The 13257-nt window shown below is 46.4% G+C and overlaps 1 protein-coding gene across 1 annotated transcript in view; it reads left to right on the top strand.

Moving 5' to 3' along the window:
* The window catches only part of scn5lab (sodium channel, voltage gated, type V-like, alpha b), a 175442-nt gene that overhangs the window by 40323 nt on the left and 121862 nt on the right, over positions 1-13257 (top strand). The window contains exons 9-10 of the mRNA XM_078534703.1: positions 2619-2857; positions 11187-11360. Coding sequence (XP_078390829.1) covers positions 2619-2857; positions 11187-11360 — 413 coding nt within the window. The remainder of the gene's footprint in view (positions 1-2618; positions 2858-11186; positions 11361-13257) is intronic.

Raw genomic sequence — 13257 nt, 5'->3', positions numbered from 1 at the left:
ACATGGCTTCCATTATCCAATGGCTTCTACACACATTGATGTGTTTTGTGTGAATGAATGGCAACAATTGGGCAGTGTTCCTGTAGTCGGGACACACTGGGAATGCACTTGAGGCTGTTCGAACATTCAATGAGATGCTAACTGATCCATATCCTAACTCCATCCATCGGCTTTGGTTTCACATCTTTGAATGCCCTTGACTAGCAATGTAATTAAGCGGGAGGAGGCTGGTGTGGAGCTTATAGACTGGCGTGGACTAGTTGGGCTGAATGGTCTGTTTGTGTGCCGCACATGCAATGTATTTCAATTAACAGAGAGAGTACTAAACAAATGTCACCAAAAACCAGCTTGGTAGTTTAATTCGCAAACACAACTCTTCTGTTTCGTGAAGCACTGCCCTTGTGGAGCTGAACGGTCAGTTGTGACCTGAAGTGAAATCGAACCCCAACTAATGTTTTGCAGTGTGTTGATATATAAACACAATAGTCATTCTAACATGGCGGTAATCGTTCCCTGCTTTCACGTTTCCTCCAGTGCCTTCTATAAGCTGAGCTATTGGTAGATAAAGACATCGACATTATGTGTATCTCACACCTCAGGAGCCAATGCAGTGAGGGTGCACAGTGGCGGTTGGTGTGCATTTTAGAGACTGCCTAGTCTCTAGCCCCAGCCGCAGAATCAACAGAAACAGTCGTGGCTGGCAAAACCTGAGAAGGTTCCCGTTCATGCTTGTCTGTAATGTCACAATGTTCCCTGTTAAACATCTGGCTAAGTGTGTAAAGTTAATGCTGTCAGATTTAAAGGGGGGTTATTTGTTTGGTTATGGGATGGGAAAAGTGTCTAGATGAGATTGGTGCTATCTTTCTGGGGGTGAGGTGGGGGTCGGTGGTGCTAGGGTTGCGGAGGACTGGGGGCACAGAGTCCGCGATTCCAGAAGGAATTTGAGCCACGGCTCCTGGATCTGTGGAGATCTTTCCATGCACAAGGAGCTGAAGTAAGCACTTTTCAGGGAAAAAATGGGAGGGGATGAAGCTTGGGTGTCAAATATAAGATAGCCACTAACAAATTGCATAATAAATTCAGGAGCGATGTCTTTACTCTGAAAGTGGTTAGAATGTGGAATTGGCTACAACTTAAAGTGGTTAAGGTGATTAGCACTTATATGTTTAAGGAGGAGTTTAAAAATGACAGGAGAGAGAAAGGAATCAGTTATGGCGATAGGGTTAGATGGAATAAGGTGAGGAGGCTTGTGTGGAGCAACACTGGCATTGACCAGTTAGACTGAATAGCCATGTTGCTGTGCTGTAACTTCCGTGAAATATGGAGGTTTAAGTAATAGCTGGTAGCCACCTTTAGACAACTTGTTTGTGGGAGAATTGGAAGCTTTTGAACCACTAGCTGTGGAAATCTTCTTTTCAAAAGAAATCAAGGCTCTCTCTCTCACCCTTTCTGCCCCCCTTTCTTTCTCTCGCTCTTTCTCTCTCCCTTTCTTCCCCCCTCTTTCTCTCACTCTCTCTTCCTTTCTCCCCCTCTCTTTCACTCCCTTTCTCTCTCCCTTTGTCTCCCTCCATCTCAAAATTCTCCCTCTCTCTCTCCCTTTCTCCCCCCTTTCTTTCACTCCCTCTCTCCTTTTCTCTCTCTCTATCTCTCCCTCTTTCTCTCTCTATCCCTCTCTCTCTCTCCCTCTGTCTGTCTCTATATCTCTCTCTATCTCTCCCAGGATTACAGAAGCTGTGTTTTCAGGAGAAGGAACAATGATTTTCTTCACAATCGAGGAGTAGGATGGCATGCTAGTGGCCCAAGGAAAAAATAACGCTGACTAAGTATAAATCAGCTCCTAGAAAATTTCCCAGATGAATAGCTCTATTAAATTAGGAATGTAGAGCCAATGTTGGCGTTCCCAATACCTGCTGGTAAGGGTATTCACTGCCTGTTGTGAAACTGTACCAGGGAAAGTAGGGAGGCCTCAGCTTTAACACCACCAAACAGCTGTTGTTGAAATGCCGGGAAACATAGAATCCTGGAAGGTACCGCACAGAGGAGGACATAGAGCCTGCACTGGCTCCTTTGTAACACAGTCCAATTAGTCCCACTTCCCTGCCCTTTCTCCATATCCCTGCAACTTTCTGCCTCTTCAAGTGTTTATCCAGTTATCTTGTACAAAAACACAGATTATCTGGTCATTGTCACATTGCTGTTATTGGGAGCGGGCTATATGCAAGTCAGCTGCTGCGTTTCCTACATTATAACCGTGGCTACATTTCAAAAGTATTTGATTAGCTAGAAAGCACTTTGAGACTCCCGGTGGTTGTGAAAAGCGCGATATAAACGCAAGTCTTTCTTTTAGCTGAGGAAAGAGTTGCCATTTTGGGTTCAGGTAGAGTCTGCCATTAGACATTCCATGGAATGGAAATCGGTGAGTATTGGCTTTAACGCTGTGCAGAATATCACACTTTGAGCTACAAGCCCTGAAGACAAGAATTTGCATTTCTGTAGCGCCTTTCACAGCCTCAGGACACCACTGTGCCTTTTAGCTACGGTAGCCATAGTGAGAGTTCAACGATTACGCTTTCATTTAACTGTATAACACCAACCCTCCTGTCTGGTCTCACTCCTAGAACTTGAAGAATCTCACTTGAAATATCCCCGCTGCTGGTACTACTTTTCCCAAACGTTTCTTATCTGGACCTGCTGCCCGTTGTGGATCAGAGTGAAGAAGATATTGAAATATATTGTGATGGATCCCTTCCTGGACCTAGCAATCACCATCTGTATCGTACTGAACACCCTCTTTATGGCACTGGAGCACCGGCCAATGTCCAAGGAATTCGATAATATGCTCTATGTGGGGAACCTGGTAGGGAGAAGAACATGTTTTACATTAAGTTGAACCCTTAAGGAATTTCCAGAATATAAATTCTGTGACTCTGTGTGTAAATTGTGTGATGCATTTTATGTGTGTGTGTGTGTGTGTGTCTGTGTGTGCGAGTGCATTGCATGTGTTTGTATGTGCCTGTGTGCATTTCTATGTCTGTACGTGTCTGTGTCTCTGTGTGTGATTATCTGTTTGTGCATGTGTCCGTGTATGCATATGTTTGTGTGTGTTGTCTGTGTATGCATGTGTTTGTGTGCTTGTGTTTGAGCATGTGTGTGTGTGTGCTTGTCTGTTTGCTTGTGCATGTGTGCGTGTTCCAGTGCATGAGTGTTCGTGTGTCTTTGTGTGCATGTGGAGGGGTGCATTGTGTACGTGTGGGTACAAACGGTGTATATATCTGTATGTTGGGTTGCATTTATGTGTATCAATACATCAGTATTTGTGTGGGTATTTATTTGTGTGTTAATGTGTGATTTTATTGATATGCACATACACCTGGGTATGTGGATATGTACATTGGTATGTATGTGTGTAGAGGTGTATCTCTCTAAATGTATTGGCGATTGGTGGGTGTTTGGGTCACTGTGTACATTTATATGTGATGTTGAGATTCATAATAGTAATAATATCCAAGAGCTAGCTCATGAGTTGGAATGGCCATCTACTCTGAGCAGCTGCTTGGTACTCTTGAGATTTGAAGCATTTAAACCCTTTGAACTGAAGAGATTGTGCGTCTGAGAGTTTCATATTCCGCATGAATGAATCTCGTACACATTCAACTCATTCAAGTGTTGGCAACTTTTCCATTTAGCCTCTTCCTTGCTCTCGGAGAACAGGGAAGCGAGAACTGGGATGGTCTTTAGCAACGGACAACTAAAAGTTGTGCTCTTTCCACAAACCTACCCCCCCCCAACCCCACCCACTTCAAATTAGCACCTTCGGACAGGAGAGAAGAAAGTTGCTTACATAGCATTGCATAGTATTTCCACCACAGAAACAGGTCCTTCAGCACAACAGGTCTATGCCAATGTTTACCCTGCACATGAACCAACTCCTACCCTTTCATCTAACTTTTTTTGTTCATTCATGGGATGGTAGCGCCATTGGCTAGGCCAGCATTTGTTGCCCATCCCCATTTGCCCTTGAGAAGGTGGTGGTGAGCTGCCTTCTTGAACCGCTGCAGTCCATGTGGTGTAGGTACACCCACAGTGCTGTTAGGGAGGGAGTTCCAGGATTTTGACCCAGCAACAGTGAAGGAACGGCAATATATTTCCAAGTCAGGGTGGTGAGTGGCTCAGAGGGGAACTTCCAGGTGGTGGTGTTCCCATCTATCTGCAGCCCTTGTCCTTCTGGACGGTAGTGGTCGTGGGTTTGGAAGGTACTGCTGAAGGAGCCTTGGCGAGTTGCTGCAGTGTATCTTGTAGGTGGTACACACTGCTGCTACTGTGCATCAGTGGTGGAGGGACTTAATGTTAAAACTAGTGGATGGGGTGCAGTTCAAGTGGGCTGCTTTGTCCTGGATGGTGTCAAGTCTCATGAGTGTTGTTGGAGCTGCACTCATCCAGGCAAGTGGAAAGTATTCCATCACACTTTAGATAGTGGGCAGGGTTTGGGGAATCAAGTGGTGAGTTCCATTACTACAGAATTCCCAACCCTTAGCTTGTTCTTGTAGTCAGAGCGTTTATATATGTTTGTCTAGCTTCCCCTTAAATGTATGTATGCTCCTCACCTCAACCACTCCTTGTGGCCAGTTCCATAGTCTAACACTATTCAGGAGCAACATTGAAATGTAGAATTTAGGAGCAGGAATAGGCCATTCAGCCCTTCGAGCCTGTTCCACCATTCGATAAGATCAAAGCTGATCTGATTGTGGTTTCAGCTCCACCTTCCTGTCTGGCCACATAGCTCTTGGCTCCCTTGTCTATCCAAAACCTGTCTAACTCAGCCTTAAAGAAGGTCAGTGGACCAGCCTCCACTGCTCTCTGGGACGCGAATTCCACAGATTAACGACCCTCTTGAGAGAAACAAGAATTCCTGAAAAGACAGTGAAGTGTGTGACTTTACCCTGCGGAGTTCACTGCTGCTGCAATAACAATAATAATAACCCTGCTCTTCCCAGCCTAGTCTGCCTGAGCTCTCATCTAGTTAAATGTCGGTCTCCTTAAAGCAGCTGCCAGGAGTGGGACACACACACTCAGCTGCTTCAGTGTGAAATGAGTGGTCTTAGCCGCTAAGCTATTGAAGCAATCTAATCTCAAGTCCTAAAATGTGTAGCATACTGAGATAAGAGTAGCAAGTTGCACCGCGTGTGATTTGACAGCGCTGTACAGGCTGTGCCTTGTCCCTTTGCTCAGCTCGGTTGCATGGTAAGCGCGCATGCAACAAACCTTTAGCTTTTCCATTCAGTTTGCTTTGAAATTTCCGATTCTCGCCCCTTGTGCATCCCTCCCCCCACCCGCACCACCACTAACCAACCCCCCCATCCCCTATTTTTCCTTTGCTCCACCATTAGTGGCCGTGCCTTTAGCTGCCTGGGTCCTTGGCTCTGGAATACTCTCCCTACACCTCAGGACTCCCCCCACACACTGTACTGGAGCCTCATTGCTCTAGATTGGGGCTTGAACCCTCACCTTGCTTTCTTGTGTGAATCCGTGTGTACATGTGTTTGTGTGAGTCTGTGTCTGTGGACCACTTGTCACCTGGGGCAGGGGAGGGAATGGATTCCCTCGTTCAAAGACACTCAGTACCTGGTCAAGAGACTGAACATCGGGAGGGGGTCGGTGGGGACGCTGAGGCCCATCCCCAGCTCTTGCTGACCTCCCTACACCTCCCCCTGCAACCCCACCCCAACGAAACCACCCCTCCCACCCATGACCACCCACATTATTACTTACTTGTAGCCTGGGTGCTCTGCGATCCTGGGACTCCCGGGGATGTCCTTCCACAGCCAGCCACAGCCTCCTCTGTGGTACTGCTCAGTGCAGGTTGGCTGCCAGCTCTTGCTACACGGGTCTTCCACCCCCAGGGTCTTTATTCCAGGTGAAGGCCCTGGCAGTGGCCTCACCACGGCCTGATTGGCTTGTGGTTCTTGATTGGTAAGGACATCAAAGGTTACGGGGAGAAGGCGGGAGAATGGGGTTGAGAAACTTATCAGCCATGATTGAATGGCGGAGCAGACTCGATGGGCCGAATGGCCTAATTTCTGCTCCTATGTCTTATGGTCTTATGGTTCAGAGGCCTTCCTGAAAAGAGGCAATGCGGGTCCCTTACCGGCTCTCCTGACGCCTCAAAAAAATTCCACCGTGTGTGTGTGTGTGCCTGTGTGTGTGTTTGTATGTCTGTGTGTGTGTGTCTGTGTGAGTGTGTGTGTGTGTCTGTGTGTATGTGTGTGAGTGTGTGGGTGTCTGTGTGGGTGTCTGTGTGTGTGTGTGTGTGTGTCTGTGTGTGTGTGTCTGTGTGTCTGTGTGTGTCTGTGTGTGTGTCTGTGTGAGTGTGTGTGTGTGTGTGAGTGTGTGTGTCTGTGTGTGTGTGTATGTCTGTGTGAGTGTGTGCGTGTGTGTCTGTGTATGTGTCTGTGTGAGTGTGTGTGTGTCTATGTGTGTGAGTGTGTGTCTGTGTGTGAGTGTGTCTGTGTGTGTGTGAGTGTATGTGCGTGTCTGTGTGTGTGTGTGTGTGTGTCTGTGTGTGTGTGCATCTGTGTGTGTGTGTTTGTCTGTGTGTGCATGTCTGTGTGTGTGTCTGTAGGTGTGTGCGTCTGTGTGTGTGTTTCTGTGTGTGTCTTCGTGTGTGTGTGTGTGAGTGTTTCTGTCTGTGTTTGTGCGTGTGTGTTTGTGTATGTTCGTTTGTGTGTGTATGTCTGTGTGTTTGTGTGTGTGCATGTGTGTGTGTATATGTGCGCCTGTGTGCTTAGACGATAAGACCATAAGCAGTAGGAGCAGAAGTAGACCATTTGGCCCATTGAGTCTCCTCTGCTATTCAGTGAGATCATGGCTGACCTGATAATCCTCAACTCCACTTTCCTGCCTTTTCCCCATAACCCTTGATTCCCTTACTGATTAAAAACCTGTCGATCTCAGTCTTGAATATACTTAAGGACCCAGCCTCTACAGCCCTCTGCGGTAAAGAATTCCACAGATTTTCTACCCTCTGAGAGAAGAAATTCCTCCTCATCTCTGTTTTAAATGGGCGACCCCTTACTCTGAGATTATGCCCTCTGGTCCTAGACTCTCCCACAAGGGGAAACGACCTCTCAGTATCTACCCTGTCAAGTCCCCTAAGAATCTTATATGTTTCAATAAGGTTGCCTCTCATTCTTCTAAACTCCAATGAGTACAGCCCCAACCTACTCAACCTCTCCTCATAAGAAAATCCCTCCATACCCAGGATCAACCTAGTGAACCTTCCCTGGACTGCCTCCAATGCCAGTATATCTTTTCTTAGATAAGGGGACCAAAACTGTTCACAATATTCTAGGTGTGGCCTAACTAGTGCCTTGTATAGTTTTAGCAAGGCTTCCCTATTTTTATACTCCATTCCCTTTGAAAAATATATTTAACATTCCATCTGCCTTCCCTATTACCTGTTGAATTTGTATGTTAGCTTTTTGTGATTCATGCACAAGGACCCCCGAATCCCTCTGTGCTGCAGCTTTCTGCAGTCTTTCTCCATTTAAATAATATTCAGCTCCTCTATTCTTCCTGCCAAAGTGCATAACCTCAAATTTTCCCACATTATATTCCATCTGCCAAGCTTTTGCCGACTCATTTAACCTGTCTATATCCCTCTGTAGGCTCTTTGTGTCATCTTCACCATTTGCCTTCCCACCTATTTTTGTGTCAACCGCAAACTTAGCCATAGTACATTCACTTCCCTCACCTAAGTCATTAATATATATTGTAAATAATTGAGGCCCCAGTACTGATCCCTGTGGCACTCCACTAGTTACAGGTTGCCATCCCAAAAATGCCCCCCTTATCCCAACTCTCTGTCTTCTATTAGTTAGCCAATCCTCTATCCATGCTAATATCCTACCCCTAACACCATGGGCTCTTATCTTATTAAGTAGCCTTATGTGCGGTACCTTATCAAACACCTTTTGGAAATCCAAATATATTACATCTACTGGTTCCCCTTTACCTATCCTGCTTGTTACCTCCTCAAAGCTATCTAATAAATTTGCTAAGCATCATTCCCCCTTCATGAAGCCATGCTGACTCTGCTTGATTATATTATGCGTTTCTAAATGCTCTGCTATTACATCCTTTATAATAGACTCTAACATTTTCCCAGTGACAGACATTAAGCTAACTGGCCTATAGTTACCTGTTTTTTGTCTCCCTCCCTTTTTGAATAAGGGTGTTACATTGGCAGTTTTCCAATCCTCTGGGACTTTTCCACAATCTAAGGATTCTTGGAAGATTACTACCAGTGCATCCATTATCTCTGTAGCTATTTCCTTAAATATCTTAGGATGCAACCCATCAGGTCCAGGGGACTTATCGGCCTTTAGCCCCATTAGTTTCCCTAGTACTTTTTCTCTAGTGATAGTTATTGTATTTATTTCCTCCCCCCCCAGTGTGTGTGTAAGAGATGGTCTGTGAGATTGCGTGTGAGTGTGTGTAGGTGAGTGTCTTTGCGTGTGTGTGTGTGTGTGTATGTGTGCATATATGTGTGTGTGTGTGTGTATGTGTGTGTGAGATTGTGTGTGTGTATCTGTGAGTGTGTGGTGTGTGTGAGATTGTGTGTGTGTATCTGTGAGTGTGTGTGTGTGAGATTGTGTGTATCTGTGAGTGTGTGGTGTGTGTGAGATTGTGTGTGTGTATCTGTGAGTGTGTGTGGTGTGTGAGAGATTGTGTGTGTGTATCTGTGAGTGTGTGAGATTGTGTGTGTGTATCTGTGTGTGTGGTGTGTGAGAGATTGTGTGTGTGTATCTGTGAGTGTGTGGTGTGTGAGAGATTGTGTGTGTGTATCTGTGAGTGTGTGTGGTGTGTGAGAGATTGTGTGTGTGTATCTGTGAGTGTGTGTGTGTGAGATTGTGTGTGTGTATCTGTGAGTGTGTGTGGTGTGTGTGAGATTGTGTGTGTGTATCTGTGAGTGTGTGTGGTGTGTGAGAGATTGTGTGTGTGTATCTGTGAGTGTGTGAGATTGTGTGTGTGTATCTGTGAGTGTGTGTGGTGTGTGAGAGATTGTGTGTGTTTATCTGTGAGTGTGTGGTGTGTGAGAGATTGTGTGTGTGTATCTGTGAGTGTGTGTGGTGTGTGAGAGATTGTGTGTGTATCTGTGAGTGTGTGTGGTGTGTGAGAGATTGTGTGTGTGTATCTGTGAGTGTGTGTGGTGTGTGTGAGATTGTGTGTGTGTATCTGTGAGTGTGTGTGGTGTGTGAGAGATTGTGTGTGTGTATCTGTGAGTGTGTGAGATTGTGTGTGTGTATCTGTGAGTGTGTGTGGTGTGTGAGAGATTGTGTGTGTGTATCTGTGAGTGTGTGGTGTGTGAGAGATTGTGTGTGTGTATCTGTGAGTGTGTGTGGTGTGTGTGAGATTGTGTGTGTGTATCTGTGAGTGTGTGTGGTGTGTGAGAGATTGTGTGTGTGTATCTGTGAGTGTGTGAGATTGTGTGTGTGTATCTGTGAGTGTGTGTGGTGTGTGAGAGATTGTGTGTGTGTATCTGTGAGTGTGTGGTGTGTGAGAGATTGTGTGTGTGTATCTGTGAGTGTGTGTGGTGTGTGAGAGATTGTGTGTGTATCTGTGAGTGTGTGGTGTGTGAGAGATTGTGTGTGTGTATCTGTGAGTGTGTGTGTGTGAGATTGTGTGTGTGTATCTGTGTGTGGTGTGTGAGAGATTGTGTGTGTGTATTTGTGAGTGTGTGTGTGTGAGAGATTGTGTGTGTGTATCTGTGAGTGTGTGTGTGTGAGATTGTGTGTGTGTATCTGTGAGTGTGTGGTATGTGAGAGATTGTGTGTGTGTATCTGTGTGTGTGTGTGAGATTGTGTGTGTGTATCTGTGAGTGTGTGGTGTGTGTGGTGTGTGTGAGATTGTGTATGTGTGTATCTGTGAGTGTGTGTGTGTGAGATTGTGTGTGTGTATCTGTGAGTGTGTGGTGTGTGAGAGATTGTGTGTGTGTATCTGTGTGTGTGTGGTGTGTGTGGTGTGTGTGAGATTGTGTGTGTGTATCTGTGAGTGTGTGGTGTGTGAGAGATTGTGTGTGTGTATCTGTGAGTGTGTGGTGTGTGAGAGATTGTGTGTGTGTATCTGTGAGTGTGTGGTGTGTGAGAGATTGTGTGTGTATCTGTGAGTGTGTGGTGTGTGAGAGATTGTGTGTGAGTGTGTGTGTGTGTGAGAGATTGTGTGTGTGTGTGTGTGGTGTGTGTGAGATTGTGTGTGTGTATCTGTGAGTGTGTGTGTGTGAGAGATTGTGTGTGTGTATCTGTGAGTGTGTGGTGTGTGAGAGATTGTGTGTGTGTATCTGTGAGTGTGTGGTGTGTGAGAGATTGTGTGTGTATCTGTGTGTGTGTGTGTGTGAGAGATTGTGTGTGAGTGTGTGTGTGTGTGAGAGATTGTGTGTGTGTGTGTGTGGTGTGTGTGAGATTGTGTGTGTGTATCTGTGAGTGTGTGTGTGTGAGAGATTGTGTGTGTGTATCTGTGAGTGTGTGGTGTGTGAGAGATTGTGTGTGTGTATCTGTGAGTGTGTGGTGTGTGAGAGATTGTGTGTGTATCTGTGTGTGTGTGTGTGTGTGAGAGATTGTGTGTGTGTATCTGTGAGTATGTGGTGTGTGTGGTGTGTGTGAGATTGTGTGTGTGTGTGTGTGTGTGTGGTGATGAAAGGTTAGCCCCTTACCTATTCACTTCAGTATACTCAGCATAATGCAGGCAGGATCAGACATGGTAAAGGAATCAATTCTCCTTGGGTTGTAAAACTGTTGATTGGCAGGGTGATCACAGCTTGAGTAGTAAATATTTAGTCTCACTGTTCTGCTTTGATTTTTTTTTGTGCTCCTTGTGTGTGGGGAAATAATTGTTGTCAATAGAAATGAGACTGCGTGAGGCTCCTTCAACTTGAAAAACAAACAGCGGGAAATTCCTCGAGCTGTGAACACCCAGAAGCAGACAGTGGCCTGCACATTGTGCATGGATGATGCCTCCTGGCCCTCGCATCTAAGAATAGTGTTAAGTCAGGCTGGGAATTGCCCCCAGGAGGGCGGGTGTGTTGGGGCGTGCAAGGTTGGAGGGGCAGGGGTGCGATGGAAGGTTGGGGGGTTGGTGGGGGGGGCGGGGTGCCAGTCGCTGCCCTGACACATGTTTCATCTTTCCCGCAGGTCTTCACCGCCATTTTCACAGCTGAGATGGTCTTAAAAATCATTGCCTTGGACCCGTACTACTACTTTCAGCAGGGCTGGAACATATTTGACAGCATCATTGTCTGCCTGAGCTTGATCGAGCTCGGCCTAGCCAGAGTGGATGGCCTGTCGGTGCTGCGCTCCTTCAGACTGGTACTGCCCTTTTCCTTCCTTTCAGTCATGTACCCGAGTGATGACATTGCTCCCAGCACCACCACCCACACCACTTACACCCAGAGTGGAGCACAGTCCCAGTCAGAAATGCTACTCCCTTGACATATCTGCACTTGGCGTACGGTGAACAGCTCTTGCCTCCATAGGTTCAGGACAGAAAGGCTTGCAAAGTCGATGCGAGATCTGAGGGGTTATCCCTTTCACGACCGATTGAACAGGCTTCTGGCTAGAAAAGAGAGAGAAGACCGACAGAGGTTTTCAATACTATGGAAGGGTCTGATAGGGTAGACATAGAGAAGATATTTCCACTTCCAGGCTAGATCAGAACTAGGGGCCATGGATATAAGAAAGTCAGGAAAAAATCCAGCCGGGAATTCAGGAGAAATGTCTCCGGCCAGAGGGTGGTTCGAATGTGGAGCTCACTATGAGTCTATGAGTACCACAGGGAGTGGTGAGTTGCTTGTTGTGCACTGTGCCTGGTTTCCATTCCTGTGAGAGATTGTGGCTAGGAGGGTTGTGAATCTTTGGAATTCTCTTTCCCAGAGATTGATGGAGGCAGCGTCAATGAGTATTTTTAAGGAAGCGATAGATAGAGTCTTGACTAACAAGGGAGTCAAAGGTTATCGGGGGGTAGATGGAATGTGGAGTTGAAGCCACAATCAGATCGGCCATGCTCTTATTGAATGACAGAGCGGGCTCGAGGGGCTCAATGGCCTACTCTTGCTCCTAATTCATATGTTCGCATGTTCAACAGGTTGCATGAACTTGGCTTGGTGTTCCTGTAAGGGCAGGAGTTTGAGGGATGGTCTAATTGGGATCTTCAAAACATTTAAAGGATTTTTTTCACGGGATGTGGGCTTCACTGGCTGGGCCAGCATTTATTGCCCATCCCTAGTTGCCCTTGAGAAGGTGGTGGTGAGCTGCCTTCTTGAACCGCTGCAGTCCATGTGGTGTAGGTACACCCACAGTGCTGTTAGGGAGGGAGTTCCAGGATTTTGACCCAGCGACAGTGAAGGAACAGCCGATACATTTCCAAGTCAGGATGGTGAGTGACTTGGAGGGCAATTGCAGATGGCGATGTTCCTATCTATCTAATCTATTCAATCCCCATTCGTGCTGCCAATTTGCAGGGCGCAGTGGAGATTGTGGGGTGAGGAGGATATAGGGTGGGCCGGGGGGGTGGGTGGTGGTGGATATGGGGTGGGCTGGCTGGGGGGGTGGGTGGTGGTAGATATGGGGTGGGCTGGTGGGGTGGGTGGGTGGGTGGGTGGTGGTGGATATGGGGTGGGATGGAACCAGGAGCTGTGGTCTCTCCAACTGTCTAACCCACCTTAAAACAAACATCACCAACAGCTCAACCTTTCCCCAGTGTTTCGGGACCCATGCTAACCAGTGTTAGTTGATTTTAATTCACAGCTGCAGTACACTTCAGAGGTCCGAAGGCACAGAGCCTAATGCATTTGTATAATATACGGATGTGTTTCCATCACCTTTTAACATTGTCTGTTATGTTTATGGAATACACCATTAAGCAGCTGTAAATAGTAACTAACATATCAATAGGTGGGTTCCCTTTGAACTTGCTCATGGTCATTGATGCAGTCACAGCATTTTAATAGAGGCATAATTTTATTTTAAAAATCATCTGCACAACCTCTCTTACAGCCTGGGCCATGAAAATCGCAGCCTAGCTAATAATTAATATTAACCCATCGTCTTCCAATGCTTGAACCGTTTAAAAAAATATGTATAATTTATTCTGGGGATATGGGCTTCGTTGGCTGGGCCAGCATTTATTGCCCAACCCTACTTGCCCTTGGGAAGGTGGTGGTGAGCTGCGTTCTTGAGCCGCTGCAGTCCATGTGGTGTAGGTACA

Source organism: Cetorhinus maximus, chromosome 3, assembly GCF_964194155.1.
Source record: "Cetorhinus maximus chromosome 3, sCetMax3.hap1.1, whole genome shotgun sequence".
Lineage (NCBI taxonomy): Eukaryota > Metazoa > Chordata > Chondrichthyes > Lamniformes > Cetorhinidae > Cetorhinus > Cetorhinus maximus.
This window is presented reverse-complemented; position numbering and strand designations above follow the sequence as displayed.